The sequence below is a fragment of the Sitophilus oryzae genome, unplaced genomic scaffold, assembly GCF_002938485.1.
Source record: "Sitophilus oryzae breed Bouriz unplaced genomic scaffold, Soryzae_2.0 scaffold_158_pilon_pilon, whole genome shotgun sequence".
Taxonomy (NCBI): domain Eukaryota; kingdom Metazoa; phylum Arthropoda; class Insecta; order Coleoptera; family Curculionidae; genus Sitophilus; species Sitophilus oryzae.
In genome coordinates, this window is record NW_022146269.1 from 293,777 (window position 1) to 308,509 (window position 14,733).

The following is a 14,733-nucleotide window of genomic DNA, read 5'->3' on the forward strand; positions in this document are numbered from 1 at the left end:
GTACCTGCTTTTCTTTTATAGTCTCTTGCAAAGCCAGTAAGGTAGTACTAGTGCGATTTCTATTCTTCCCAAGTTGCTTTGATATGCCCAACAAATTGGACAGATCTTGTTCATTCTGATCTTGATCAGCTGACATTTCGAATAGCTTTAACTATTGCAAACTTTTTACATCTAGTTTTAAACTATTTTTTGAAAGATTTCACTTTACTGACACATACCAGTAATTATATCAAGGTAAAACTATGGTAAATTTGTTTGGATACTTAAAGATTTATTTATATTTATTAAAAAATACATAATAAACCTTCATTTGTACAAAACAGTTAAATCTCCAACAAGTATAGGTGTCAGGCTTAATTTATAGAATTTATAAATTCAAGAAACCATTTCTATAGCACACCTAATGTATATATTCCAGGTAGAAAAGAAAGGTATATAATTTTCTGACATAAATAACATTATTATTTGACGCACGTATTTGTATACACCAGGGGCGGGAAAGTGAAATAGCAAAAGCAGTTCCACCGTTTCCACGGAAATCTCAAATAAAATAGTTCCAGCCCTAGCCACTAGGTGGTAGTGCAATTAATTTTTAGGTTAAGAAGTTGCTACTAGTTATTGCCAGATGGCGGTAAATCAGAATTTTTTGTAGTTTCCATAGTTTCCAACGGCCATTGTCATATTATTGTCAAATTCTCAAAAAATATTGTCGTTGTCATAGCGCCAATCATAATATTATCAAAAATAATTATCAAAACCATCAAAACGTTTTTCAAACTAATTTGTTATATGTGTTTTTATTAGACAATTCCTTTTGTTTCTGGCCCTAAAAATATAATCATAGATAAATGCAACAAGTTTAGATTGGAAAGCCCGTAAAAATTTTAGGTCGCGAAATTATTTTGGGTCGCGACCGTTATACGCGATCTGGCGCTGCTATAGCGGTCGCTAAGAACAACGGGAAACAAAAACAGAAATAATTTTCTCTTGTCAAAGTCAGAATCTTCAAAAATCATAATAATTTTTCAAAATCTAAACCGCTCTCATTAAAGAAATTCCGGAAAGTGTTTATGGCGTCCATTTTCAAAGTAATTATTGCTATCTTGTGAGTTTAATTCAAGTTTTATTTACTTCAACCGGTGATAATTGTGAAAAAGTGGCATTAAAAACTCAAAAAGCTGTGCTGTGAACTGTGAACTGCAAAAACCATCCTGGATCGTGGCATAACGTCGGTTTCCAATGTTTCATAGGTATTTCATACATGCGTCCTTATATAAAATAAAGTTCCTTGTATGCAACACACTGTATTTTATCTATAAAATTAAACGAAAATAATAATAAATTTGAATAAACAATATTTGGCTATATAATTCCGGAAAAAGCCGAACCGCTCCGAAATTTTCAAAAGTTTTGGGTCGCGACCGTTGCAAGAATAGCGCCAAATAGTGTTTACATTGTCCTTATGGGCACTTTCCAATCTAAACTTGTTTCATTTATCTATGAATATAATGTAAGTCTTTTATTTTTGCCATCATTTAAGTACCTATTTATACTTACTCCATTTACAAAACTTTGGGCGTATTACGTCGGTCTTGTTTTATTATAATAAACGATGTTTAAATATTTGACTTATAAATAGGAACTTTAAATAATAAATAATATTTCACATGTTTGGCTTTAATTTTATTTAATAATTGTATATATTATACTGTTAAATCTTATTTTTTACACATCACAACGATACTTGTTATTAGTATTGTTGAATTTGTGTAAAAAATAAGATTTAATAATCAAATTTAATTATTTTAGAGTAAAATTATTTAGTAAATACGCTCATTTAAAAAGCCCGCGCTTCGATCCATTTAAAACAAGCCCTACTCAATAGATGGCGCCACTTCTGTAAGACCATTTTTCAGTATGGCAGAGTCCATTCTTTTTCTAGCTAGGTATATTCTTTGGTATACACTGTATATTAAATACAATAGAATATGATTTTTTGTATTAGGGTGCCTCGATTGACGGGTGACCCAAAAGATGTACAAAAAACATGCGAGACCTTGCTACTCCACGAAAGATTTGCTCCGGAGGAAGCAAAAGCGAAAACACTCCTCGAAAATGAGGAGGGTAACGGAATCAAGAAACAGCCTTGTGCATCTCCACTAAAGGGCAAGGGAGAGAGCGAGAACCTCTCACCTCTATTCTGGTAAGTAGAGAAAAAGCCAGGATGGAAAACCGTTCAATGTAAGGACATCGAGTTGGCGAGTCGTCAACTTGAAGGAGCAGGGCCATGGTCAGGTCCTCACAATAGGAATTCACCTCAAATCCAAGGAGGGAATAGAGAAAGAGGGATATATAATTTCTAAGGAAAGACCAAGTTAAAGAGATGGAGAAAATGGAGACAGATCCTCCAGCCTCCACCTCACGGATACCTCAGCCGGAGACAAGCTTCTGTTGTCAGAGGAGGATGAGAAATGACCTGCCCCCCTACATCAGAAAAATCCCCCTGTATGATGAGTTATAACTCAAAAAAGTTCCCACCTCCCATACATTTTTATTTATGGAGTAAAGCTTAATTATACCGTCACTAGATAAACAAGTAGATCCACCCTCTCGCTCATATACATAGAGAGGAAACGAGGAAACTCCCACTCATTATGCATTCTATAAAGTCTAAATGCCTCCAATAATAATCAATAATCCAGCTTATATTATCTTTTCTACATTCTACATTCTATAAAATATAAATGCCTTAAAAAAATAATAATCAATAATCCAGATTATATTCTGTTTAGGTCCAATTTAATACCTTCCAGTAAATCTTAAAATTATTCTAAAGTTTAATACATATTTAGTTTGCACTGGAGGTTTGTTCGTTTTATACAGGGTCCGGCAATAGTGCGTCGGGCATCTGTAGCTCCTAGAATAAAAAACTTGAGAATTTTGTTTAAGTGCAAACCTAAAGTATGTACCAGGATGTATTTCAGGAAAATATTTTAACTTCTATAGGGTGGCTCAAAAAAGTGTGAGTGGACCTGGATGCTTTTTTTTAAGTGGAACACCCTGTATATTATTGCATTTTTGGCTTCCTTTCAGATCGCTTTACATAACCCTAAGATATGAATAAATATATTTCGATAGTATCAGAGATATTAAAACATAAATCAAAATGTATATTTTTCAGCCCTTCTTAAAAAAATTATTAAAAATACAAGAACTGTTTTGAAATCAAAACTATATTAGGTATTTACTTTAGATGATCTGTTCTTGCTTTGCTATAAATATGGTAATCGTAAATCATACAGGATGTTCAATATTCTACGCCAAACTTTCTAAAATATAAAATATTTTTTCTTTGTTTTTTTAAATGGAACACCCTGTATAGTATTTTTTTATTAGATGGAGAATTAAAAAATGAACATTTTTTGTATTTAGAGTGTTTCAAAATTTTTAATGGTTTCGCAGATACACGCAGTATTATTTCATATGGCGCTTTCAATGGTAAAATACGAGTGAAAAATTATTGGGTGGCTTTGATAAAAATTTACTGTGGAAAATGCCATATGAAATATAAAACTGCAAATATCTGCGAAACCGTTAGAAATTTTGAAATATCCTAAATACAAAAATTGTTCATTTTTTAATTCTCCGTCTATTGATAAAATAATATAGAGGTTTTCCATTTAAAAAAATGAAAAAAAATTGTTTTATATTTTAGAAAGTTTGGTGTAGAATTTTGAACATCCTGTATAATTTACGATTTTCAAATTTATAGCAAAGTAAGTGCAGACTATCTAAAGTAAACACCTAATATATTTTTGATTTCAGAACAGTTCCTGTATTTTGAATAATTTTTTTAAGAAGGACTGAAAAATATATATTTTTGATTTATTTTTTAATATCTCTGAAACTATCGAAATATATTTATTCATATCTTTTTGTAATTTTTGTAATTTTAAAGACTTAAATTTTTTTGAATTGTATTATTTGTATTGTGTATTTTTTGTTGTTTGTATTTTTTTGTGATTTTGTTGTTTGTGAGTGCTTTGTCGATGAAGCTGTTTTGGCTTTTTGCACAATAAAGCGTTGTTTGTTTGTTTGTATCTTAGGGTTATGTAAAGTGATCTAAAAGGAAGCCAAAAATGCAATAATATACAGGGTGTTCCATTTAAAAAAAATTCATCCAGGTCCACTCACACTTTTTTGAGCCACCCTATAGAAGTTAAAATATTTTCCTGAAATACATCCTGGTACATATTTTAGGTTTGCACTTAAACAAAATTCTCAAGTTTTTTATTCTAGGAGCTACAGATGCCCGACGCACTATTGCCGGACCCTGTATAGTATACCTCTCAGTTACGTGATGATAGCAAAAGACAAAGCTTACTAGCTTCATGGGTGACTAAGAAATGAGAATATTATTAACAGACATGTATACTAGTATATGTAATGAGTGTGTAAAGCATATTACGCACGAGGCGCATAGTAACCATCAGTACAGTATTACGTAATATACTTTTACAACACGAATTAACATATTACTTTACCTACGTAAAACTAGTGAAAATACCCGATTTGCCTGTACATAAATACCGTATGATAGAGAAAAACGGCGTACCTATTGAGCCACCACTAGTAGCTAGAAAAGAAACAAACAAGAAAAATAATTATTTTGATATAACAAATCTCTAAAGATTTGATATATTTTTAAGCGCAGGAAAATCTTCCGTCAGTGTAGGTTTGCATACATTGCATACGTAATGCGTAGTCCGTCATTTATTTTATGCAAATTTTACAGAATCTCCTATTTAACCAGTAATGTTTTTGATTCAAGTTAACTAGCAACCACTACAGACATCACCGTATGGACTGCAACCACCGAACCGCATTGGTCTAAACAGAGTCTTCAGCTCTCACTTGTTGGCTAAAAGCGCCACACCCCAGTAAACTGTTGGTCCGCAGGCTAGACCAAGTGAGGGTAGCCAGATATGGCGAAAAATTATTGGCGGGCAGCAGCGGCAACAATACCATGTGACACTGCAAAAAATGGAATTAATTCACAGCGCTACAATGGATGTGAAATGTATAGCTGTAACAGTCCTAAAGGTTTCCACTCTGCGGTGATGAATGGTGTCGAATATCTCCGTAGAATGTTGTACACCACTAATTTCAATCTTATATTGACTATCTAATAGTACTTAAGATATCTTGGAAATTGTTTAAGGTAGAAAAAATAAAAAACGTTTATATTTAAAACTTAAATAAAAAATGTATATTACATAGGCTCAGTAGACACAATCTTTTGATACTGATTGCTTAAATCTTGAGATACACTGTCAGATCCTTTTCGACCCCAATTACAAGTCACAAAATTAATGATCATTTGGGTAAAACTATTTAAGATACCTATAAACAATTTAAATACAAAATATATTAGTATGTATAGTACAGGGTGTCAAAAAATAGTGTATCTAACTTTGGTGGGTGATTCTACAGATAAAAATAAAACAATAAGTTCCTATGAACATATGCCCTAAAATCCTTCCCAAAGAAGTTACAGCCCTGGAAGGGTTTAATAAAAATAATATTTTGGTTATTTTTGAGAACATTGGTAAACCATTTTTCCTAAAATTTGGTACTCTGAAACATTTTAATGCCAAAGCCATGCCAAAGCAAATTACAATTGTCAAAAATTTCCGTAATAGCTCTGAAAGGGTACTTTTCATTAAGGTAGGAAGTACTACTGGTGATACTTCTTTTATCCTTATAGGTACAGTAATTTCAACAAACGATATAAAAAACTAGGACACAAAAGAGTGCTCTTCGTTTAGCTCGAAAAGGTGAACAGTTTTCAAAATATTTGTGCTTAAATATTTGGATACATCTATTTTAGTATTAGGAAAATGATAAAATGTAAAGAAATTATAAATAAATTAATCTCCTGATTTCGCTAATGCTACAATCAATGCATCGGAATCTTTAAACGCAAATATCTTGAAAACCGTTCACCGTTTCGAACTAAACGAAGAGCACCTTTTTTACATAAAAATGTCCTAGCTTTAATTTTCATTTATTGAAATTGCGGCATCTATAAGGATAAAAGAAGTACCATCCCAGTAGTACTCCCTACACTAATAAAAAGTACCATTTTCGGGGCTGTTACGGAATTTTACACGATCGCCATTCGCTTTGGCATTAAAATGTGTATAAGGGTACCAAATTTCAAGAAAAAACGATTTACAATGTTCTTAAAAATAAACAAAATAAATTATTTTTATTTAACTTTTCGAGTGATGTTCATTTTTTTTAACTTCTTCGGGGAGCATTTTAGGCCATATATTCATAGGAACTTTTTGTTTTATTTTTATCTATAGAATCACCCATCGAAGTTAAATACACTATTTTTTGGCACCCTGTATATGTACAATGCTTTTGTTTTAACTGTAACCATTTGACTAATGTCTATATCTTTCTAGCGGATTAAAATCTGGCAAAAAAGTTCGAGCATTCTTCGTCTCGCGAAAAAAAACTTATTTTTTAGTTCTTATGTTTACTTTTCAAATGTAATAAATGTAATATCATCAAATGTAATATTGGAATATTGTTGGTTAGTTGATTTATTGATAGCCAAAGACTATACAGGGTGGTCCGAACTGTATTCCGGAAACTTCGGCAGCATATTCTGCACATAAAAATAAGTAAAAAAGTTCGAATAAATGTATGTCCTAAAATGCTTAGTTTCGAAGATACAGGGTGTAGAAGTTTCAATTTTATTTCGATTTTTTCCAAATAGTTTCTGAAGCAACGTCAATATTTGAATGAAAAATGGTGTCTGGGAGTTTTTTGACATGAGAAATTTGATTTTGATGTCAATATGACTCATACTTGTAGAGGGCGCCACCTACATATTATTAAACTGGTTTGAAGAGTAATAACTTTTCGTCCGTACCTGTATAAAACTAGTGAGTAAAAAAATATAAATGTGCGTCGTTTTTTACGTAATAAAGGTATCTTGGTAAAAATCGCTACGAATAATGGTTTTCGAGATATTTGGAATGGAAATTATCAATACCTACCATCAATGATATAAATTAAACATGTTGACTAAATAGTTATTAGACTGAAATCATAAATTTGAAATGTTTTTGTGCCAAAAATTCAACAGAAACTGTTTTATTACCATTTTTTCGAAGAAAAAATTATAATTAATTAAAAAAAAAATAAAAAGTTCCCAAATTTATCATTTCAGTCAAATAACTATCTACTCAACATGTTTATTTTTAGTCAAAATGACATGTATTGACTATTTCCATTCTAAATATCTTGAGAACCGTTGCGTGTAGCGATTTTAACCAAGAGATATTTTTTACGTAAAAAATCAAGAGAATTTATATTTCTTTACTCAGTAGTTTTTTACAGGTACGAACAAAAAGTTATTACCCTTCAAAACAGTTAAAACACATGTATGTGGTGTCCTCTGCAAATAGGAGTCATATTGACATCAAAATCAAATTTCTCATGCCAAAAAACTCCCAGACACAAATTTTCATCCAAATATTGACGCTACTTCAGAAATTATTTGGAAAAAATCAAAATAAAAATGAAATTTCTACACCCTGTATCTCCGAAATTAAGCATTTTCGGACATACATTTATACGAACTTTTTTACTCATTTTTATGTGCAGAATATGCGGCCGAAGTTTCCGGAATGAGCCACATGTGGCTCACCTCTATAACTTTTTTATTTTTTAAGACAAAAAAACGAGATTTGGTATGTTAGTATATGACATAAATTAGGATTGAGTGATGTATTCAATTGTTTTTGGCCACTTCCTATTTCACCGGAAATGACAACTTTTGATTTTTAAATAGCACCCTCGGAATATATTTTTACTTTATTCGATAAAAAATGACACCCTGAATAGAATGACATATCACATGTCAACTTTTGACATGTTTAATTAAAAAAAATCGTATTTTAAATTTCAATCTATAGTGCCATGGCTGTGTTAAAGACACTAATTTTTAATCAAGGAGCCATGGAAAAATAGATTTGATCGTCTAATGTTTTTCGTATCTTGTCCTGGCCGGTTAAAAGATGCCCAAATCGTATTTTTAATCATAGGTATCTCAAGTTTTTCAAATAGAACAAGGGTGGGTCATTTGCATATTCGGAAAAAAAATTTACGAATAATTTGGTACCACACAAGTTGACATGTGATATGTCATTCTATTCAGAGTGTCATTTTCTATCGAATAAACTAAAAAAATACCGAGGGTGTAATTTAAAAATCAAAAGTTGTAATCATTTCCGGTGAAACAGGAAGTGACCAAAAACAATTGAATACGTCAATCAATCCTAGAGACGCACCCGGTATATGAAAGATTTTTAATACTTAAATTATCCAAATTCAATTCTAATGCTCAAAATATTGTATAAGTATTAGAGCTTTCTGAGAAAAAGGTTAATTTAACTTTAAAATAAAAGTGACGTGAAAATAGTTTATAGAAATATGGACAATATCCAAAAATTACAGAAAATACAACTTGTCTGTGAATTAAAATGACAGACAAAACTGTCACTCCCGTTGGACAGACTATAAGCCCACGACCACACAGAAAGCGTTTTTAGCGTTTTGCGTTTTTTGCGTCTCAAGCGTTTTTTGCGATTTTACCGTTTTAAGCGCTTTTTTCGATTTGTGTCCATTAAAAACACGCAAAAGACGCGGCAAGTCTGCAGTTTCTATCAATATATCAATTAGTAACGTCGCAAGCTCGTGGATTCCCGGCCCGTCCAACAATCAATCCTGTGAGAAAGAGATAGGGAAGATCGGCGCCGTTAGCGTTGAAGAGACGAAGATAAAAGATGCTGGGATTGAATTGTGGACGGGCCGGGGCATATATTCGGAGACAAACACAATCTACTGCTAGTGCCAGTGGTGTGTGTAAAAATAATAATTATTATTTGCCATTTATTTTACGAATTTTAGTTTATATGTGTATAGTTTTTTATGTTGTAGTGTTGTGGTTAGTATTTGTTATAATTATAATATAATATAATCAATAATTATAATTATATAATAGAATAGTAAATAATATCTCTAGTTGCTAATGCAATTTTAGAACATGATTTATGAAACATTTTAGAGTGAAACTTCTTTACGCGCGCTGGGAGTAAAAATTCAAGGCCGTGACATACGAGCTAGTGAGATGGCCCTGACACACGAGCTCGTTGTAACGAAACGTGTTAACGGCTTAGAAATACGTGACGCGACGTGTATATGTGAGCAGTCCACGTGTTTATCAAAAATATTGATATTTTAATACAAATTTTGTAAAAATGAATCAATTACGCGTAAAAAAACATTTGTTACATGTAAAAAACTATTTTTATTATTTTACGCGAATAAAACTGTTACACGTAAAAAACTATTTTTTACGCGTTTTAAACTATTTGTTACTGGTACAAAACTAATTTTTACGCGTATAAAACTATTTGTTACGTGTAAAAATCAATTTGTTACACGTAAAAAACTCTTTTTTTATGCGTCAAAAATATATTGATTCTGGTAGAAAACCTTTCTTACGCAAAAAAAATATTTTTTACGTGTAAAAAAACTATTTGTTACACGTAAAAAACTAATTTTTACGCGTCAAAAACTTATTGTTTCTGGTAAAAAAACTTTTTTACTCAAAAAAAATATTTTTTACGTGTAAAAAACTAATTATACACTAAAAAATTATTTTTTTACGCGTCAAAAACTTATTGTTTCTGGTAAAAAACCATTTGTTACGCAAAAAAAATATTTTTTACGTGCAAAAAACTATTTGTTAAAAAAAGTCTTTTTACGCATAAAAAAACTATTTTTTACGCGTAAGAAAATATTCCTTTAATTTATTACTTTTTCAACATTTCAAACTACACTTTTTCAAACATTTCCTTCAAATTTTTGAATTTAATAGAATCTTCCTAAACAGTAGATGTTCTTTATAAAAATATTTTTGGGTAATACCCTAAAATGAAAAAAAAATGCATACTATTTAATTTATGTTTATTGTATTATTAAATATAACGTCCGCCTATGACGGGGTCAAACCTTAGAAAACGCTAAAAACGCTACAGAAAACAAACTGATTTGTTTTCATTTGCGTTTTTTGCGAGGCACGCCGAACGCTACACACTTTTGGTGTGGCCACTCCTATATAATCCTGTTATTTTGTTTTAGTCGCTTAAGACGCTTCACGCTAAAAACGCAAAAAACGCTTTCTGTGTGGCCGTGGGCTTATACAAACTCCGTGTTCACAGTTAAAAAAAAGCACTGTATATTTAAACTTACTAAATAATGGTCAATTACCTGAACAAACATAAACACCGCCTATTATTGAGCATAGTCTAACCAGAAACATTCCTAAATTATCTCTCTCTTGGCTAACAGTTACCCGTAAGGCAGACATATCATATTTAAAAAAAATGCCTGGCATTCCATGACTGCCCTTGTCATGGTTTATCGGTCTAGTTAGTTCCTTAACACTGTACTGGTATGTACTAATACTATTCAAAAAAGTCTTTACTGTGGTTGGAACAACTTCAACGAAATAATTAACTACAGTCATTCCTAAAAAAGTTCATTAGTTTGTTATGTTTTGTACTACAAAATAAATACCGTACGATTAAAAATACGGCACCAAGTTACTTTAGAAAAGCGTAAAAATAGTTTGTAACAAAAGGCCCAATATAAGTTAATGCAATTTTTTCTTGTGATGTTATCACTTATTTTGTTAGATTTTATGATATTTTAATTCAACTCTATTGCATGTGCTTATTTTAAATATTGAAAACTAGTATGTAGAGAGTTTTACACTCAACAGTTGCAATTATCATTTTTGTGGAACTTTTTTGTAATCATTATTGCTCTAGGCTAAAAAACTTGGCTGTAATAATTAAGGCTGTAATCTGTAATAAGAATGCCAAAAAATACAATTTAGAAATCAACCAAAGTAAAATATTACATTTTCAACTATTGAAATAAATGACAACTGTTCAACTTATTAAGAAAATTCCTTTAAAAAACTTTCTAATTCATAATCTATTTTTTATCAAAAGGTATTTTATTCTGTGACTTAAATTATTTGAATCTGGAAGAAATTAGATAGTAGAATACCTGACCTTATATTAACCATATGAAACACAATAACATTCACTTGTTTGTGAATAATTGTTGTTTATAAATAATTAATGAAATTCTGAATAAACATAAATATTAATAATTAGCACACCAAAAAATACATAAATGAATTGTTTATTATTAAAAGGGTCTATATGTCCCTTATATATGTCCACACTTGGTCAAAAATTACATTTTCCTTTGCAACATTACTTTAGACTCTTTACTCAATACCACAAATTACCTATAACAGATGCGAAAGAAAGCGACTGCATCGGAAACCGCTCGGCAAACCCCACACGCCTATTGAGTGGTGTAAATACACCAGTCGTTTAGTCCGGAAACCTACGCTGTATCGTATTCGCTTTCTGGAATGACATAGTGCGTGGTTATATGTTTCTTTTTAAAAACGGGTGTAGGATTTTTGTTGAACTTTTGAACTGTTATTTCTAAGTTTTGGTAATTTGTATATCTTATTTAAAATGGGATACAAATGTGTTTATTTATAAGGAAAAAAAAGATATTTATAGTATAAAAAATTAATTTATTTAACAAAATTTAATTAAAAATGTGACAAAATAGTACCTTTCTATTACTATATTACTATCGGACTTTTTTCGACTATATAAATCTTTATTTGTAAACTTTAATACATCAAATATTTTCAATCTAATAAATCATTTAATGATGTAAATAAGAGGAAATTTCTCACATGGGTGGTCAAATTCTATAGTTTTCATTATATCAAACAGCCTCTGAGAAATGTTTTCAACTCAAAATGCCTTTAATTATGTTTGACTACATCAATTAAAAGGGTCTTCAAATACATCAATGTGATATTTGTCTAAAATTTGCAAAAGAATCCGAATCTCTTGATAACTCGAAATTATTTACCCATTTTGATCATTTTTCCCCCTCATTTCCCCCTCATTTACCCCCCTTTGATCATGAAAGCGGAAAAATTTGTTCATTTTATTTACTGGAAATGGAAAAATTATTTATATTAAATTTTGATGAGTTTTGCACTGAAGAAAACATTCAGAGGCTGTTTGATATAATGAAAACTATAGAATTTGACCACCCATGTGAGAAATTTCCTCTTATTTACATCATTAAATTATTTATTAGATTGAAAATATTTTATGCATTAAAGTTTACAAAAATAAAGATTTATATAGTCGAAAAAAGTCCGATAGAACCAATAGAAAAGTAACTATTTTGTCACATCTTTTAATTAAATTTTGTTAAATAAATTAATTTTTATACTATAAATATCTTTTTTTTCTAATCTCCTACGAACTGATATAATATGACGAGCAATCTATTAAATTACTGTGAGATTATATGCCTCGATAACATATTGGTGCAGATTATTTTCACCCAAACAAATAATAACCCAAACTATACATTGATGCGGATTGTCTATGAACTCTTTCTGAAGGTCACAGAAACCTGAACGCGTAATTCGGTGTTCTTTCGCATCTGTTGTAGTTAATTTGAGTCAATACGATTCTATAGTCGATGGAAATTATTGTTAATTTACAGGATGCTTATTATGGTTAATTTTTAGACTGCCAGGTATAATCGAGAAAACATGCCCCAGACGCCAAGTACAAAACAACTTTTAAAATGTCTTTTTAAAACCGTTATTTTATGTTTTTACACAAAAATGTTCAAAATAATCAAAATTAAAAAAAAATCTTTTTTATTTTTTTTTATATAAATAATCAAAAATTGATGATTTTTCAATATTTTTGAATAGCAATTCCAAAACAGTGATCGTATTCTATATTGTAATACATTCTAAATAAGACCGTTGGCATACTAGGCTCAAAAACTATATTGACTGCACAGTTGCACAGGGGGCGTATACGCCCGCCTTGGCATCCTGGCCTTTTCTATAATAATTCTAAGATATATAATCAATGTTCCTTGACTTTGATCGCTAAAGTAGTCTAAAGGCTTGTTCTCAGAACTACCCTCTGTCACTGGGTACACTGGTAGACACTTCAAAGGACCAATATGAGTTGTACTAAATTTAAAATTAACAACTGTTTCAACAAATTGCATTGGATCGTTTAACGTGTCGCTGGCGACACTACATTTCTGAGAACTGGGCTTAACCATACCAAATTGTTATCATGCAAAACAAGCTTGATCATTTAAATTTTAATACTATAGTAGGTAGGTCTTTTAGGATCATAAAAATATACCATTATTTAAAATTAATTCGTCTCCCTCTAAAGGATGAACAATGCCAGGACTAGGATCTCCAAAACTGAACCGATTTATCCTATGAGTGAAATTGTAATCCCTGAAATTGTTTATCTTAATAGGATTGAAAAATATATAGAGTGACATAGAAACCTATCAGAAATAAAAGCACTGATGTGGATATGTCCTTTAACTAAATTCAAACTTTTCCCAGCAATAATGTGAAAATTTCCTGCTACTTTGTTTAGAACTAAGTTGCCATGTATCCTACAGGCATCATATGGCCTATTTGGAAAATCGTTTCTTGTGGGCAAATCACCAAAATATGTTGAAAAACTGCTTTTCCACATTAAATCCTAAATTTTACAGTTACTAATAGATATAAATCATTAAAACCATTTTGTACCTTAATTGCATGATATTCTTCACGAAGGTAGGAATTAAAATGCCTTTTGTTTTCAAAATGTATCCTCTGCTCGTGGGATAATTCAAACCATGTATCTTCCTCTATTAATTCGCCAAATTTCATGGCATTCTGGTCAGTTGAATCCAAAATATCAGCTCCAATGTCTAACATAGATTACCATTAAAAACAAAAAGATTGCAATCGAACAGAAATTAAACTTACTTTGACATGGCATAGCAACTGTTAAGTCAACATTAAGTTTAAGCTTTTCCTCTAAATCCACATCAGGAGAATATTTAAAAATAAATTTACTATTGAAGTAAAAACTAATCTCAGAATAAATTAAAAATCCAATAATCATAAAGCTAATAATTGAAACTGTAAATAAACAATTGTTAATAAACAACAAAACAACTAAAGTATATACAAACATGTTCCCCCTACAGATGATGTTAATTTATAAGGATCCTCAACTTTGAGAAATATATCAAGTTTCTTCACTTTATTCAATTTTGAACCGCGGTATCTTGGAATCGAGACTTTTTCTCCATCCATTTTTATTAGCAATTATTCTTTTATTTAAAGAAATACCTTATGGTAGGTACTAGTCTCTGGTACTAGTACTATTCAACAAATTAATAGATTTATATACCTACTAACTGTTCTCCGCGGTCGCCACAATTACATTAAAATCATAGCTTAAATTGCTTAAACTGATTAAATAACATAAACATTGATTAACATAAAATATTTAGGGCAGTCTCTGGGACAGTGTACGAAGCACAGTACGAAAAACTTGCGAAAAACCGAAAAAACAGCTGATTTTGAAAAACACAGGCTTGCACACTTGCACAGGCTTTAAACAGAAACCAAAGAGTAAATAAGATTGCTATTTCCAACATTAATCAAAAGAAGATAGTGTATGTTTATATATGATGGGTTGATCATAT

The 14,733-nt window shown here is 30.8% G+C and overlaps 2 protein-coding genes across 3 annotated transcripts in view; both read right to left on the minus strand.

Annotated features, from left to right (window-relative positions):
• LOC115879908 (dynein heavy chain 8, axonemal) overlaps nt 1-197 on the minus strand; it is a 145,373-nt gene extending 145,176 nt beyond the window's left edge. For both annotated transcript variants that reach the window (XR_004049777.1, XM_030896955.1), the window contains exon 1: nt 5-197. Coding sequence is in view for 1 of the 2 variants with exons in the window: in XM_030896955.1 (XP_030752815.1) it covers nt 5-136 (132 nt within the window). In the remaining variant the exon portion in view is untranslated. The remainder of the gene's footprint in view (nt 1-4) is intronic.
• A 5,049-nt stretch (nt 198-5,246) lies between these two features.
• Nucleotides 5,247-14,639, minus strand: LOC115879885 (endoplasmic reticulum-Golgi intermediate compartment protein 2). The gene is made up of 7 exons (XM_030896910.1): nt 14,215-14,639; nt 14,006-14,161; nt 13,784-13,947; nt 13,531-13,733; nt 13,377-13,477; nt 10,354-10,614; nt 5,247-5,403 (listed from the first exon to the last, which is right to left on the minus strand). The coding sequence occupies exons 1-7, from the start codon at nt 14,336-14,338 to the stop codon at nt 5,273-5,275; spliced, it is 1,140 nt and encodes a 379-aa protein (XP_030752770.1). The 5' UTR covers nt 14,339-14,639; the 3' UTR covers nt 5,247-5,272.
• Between the last annotated feature and the right edge of the window lie 94 nt (nt 14,640-14,733).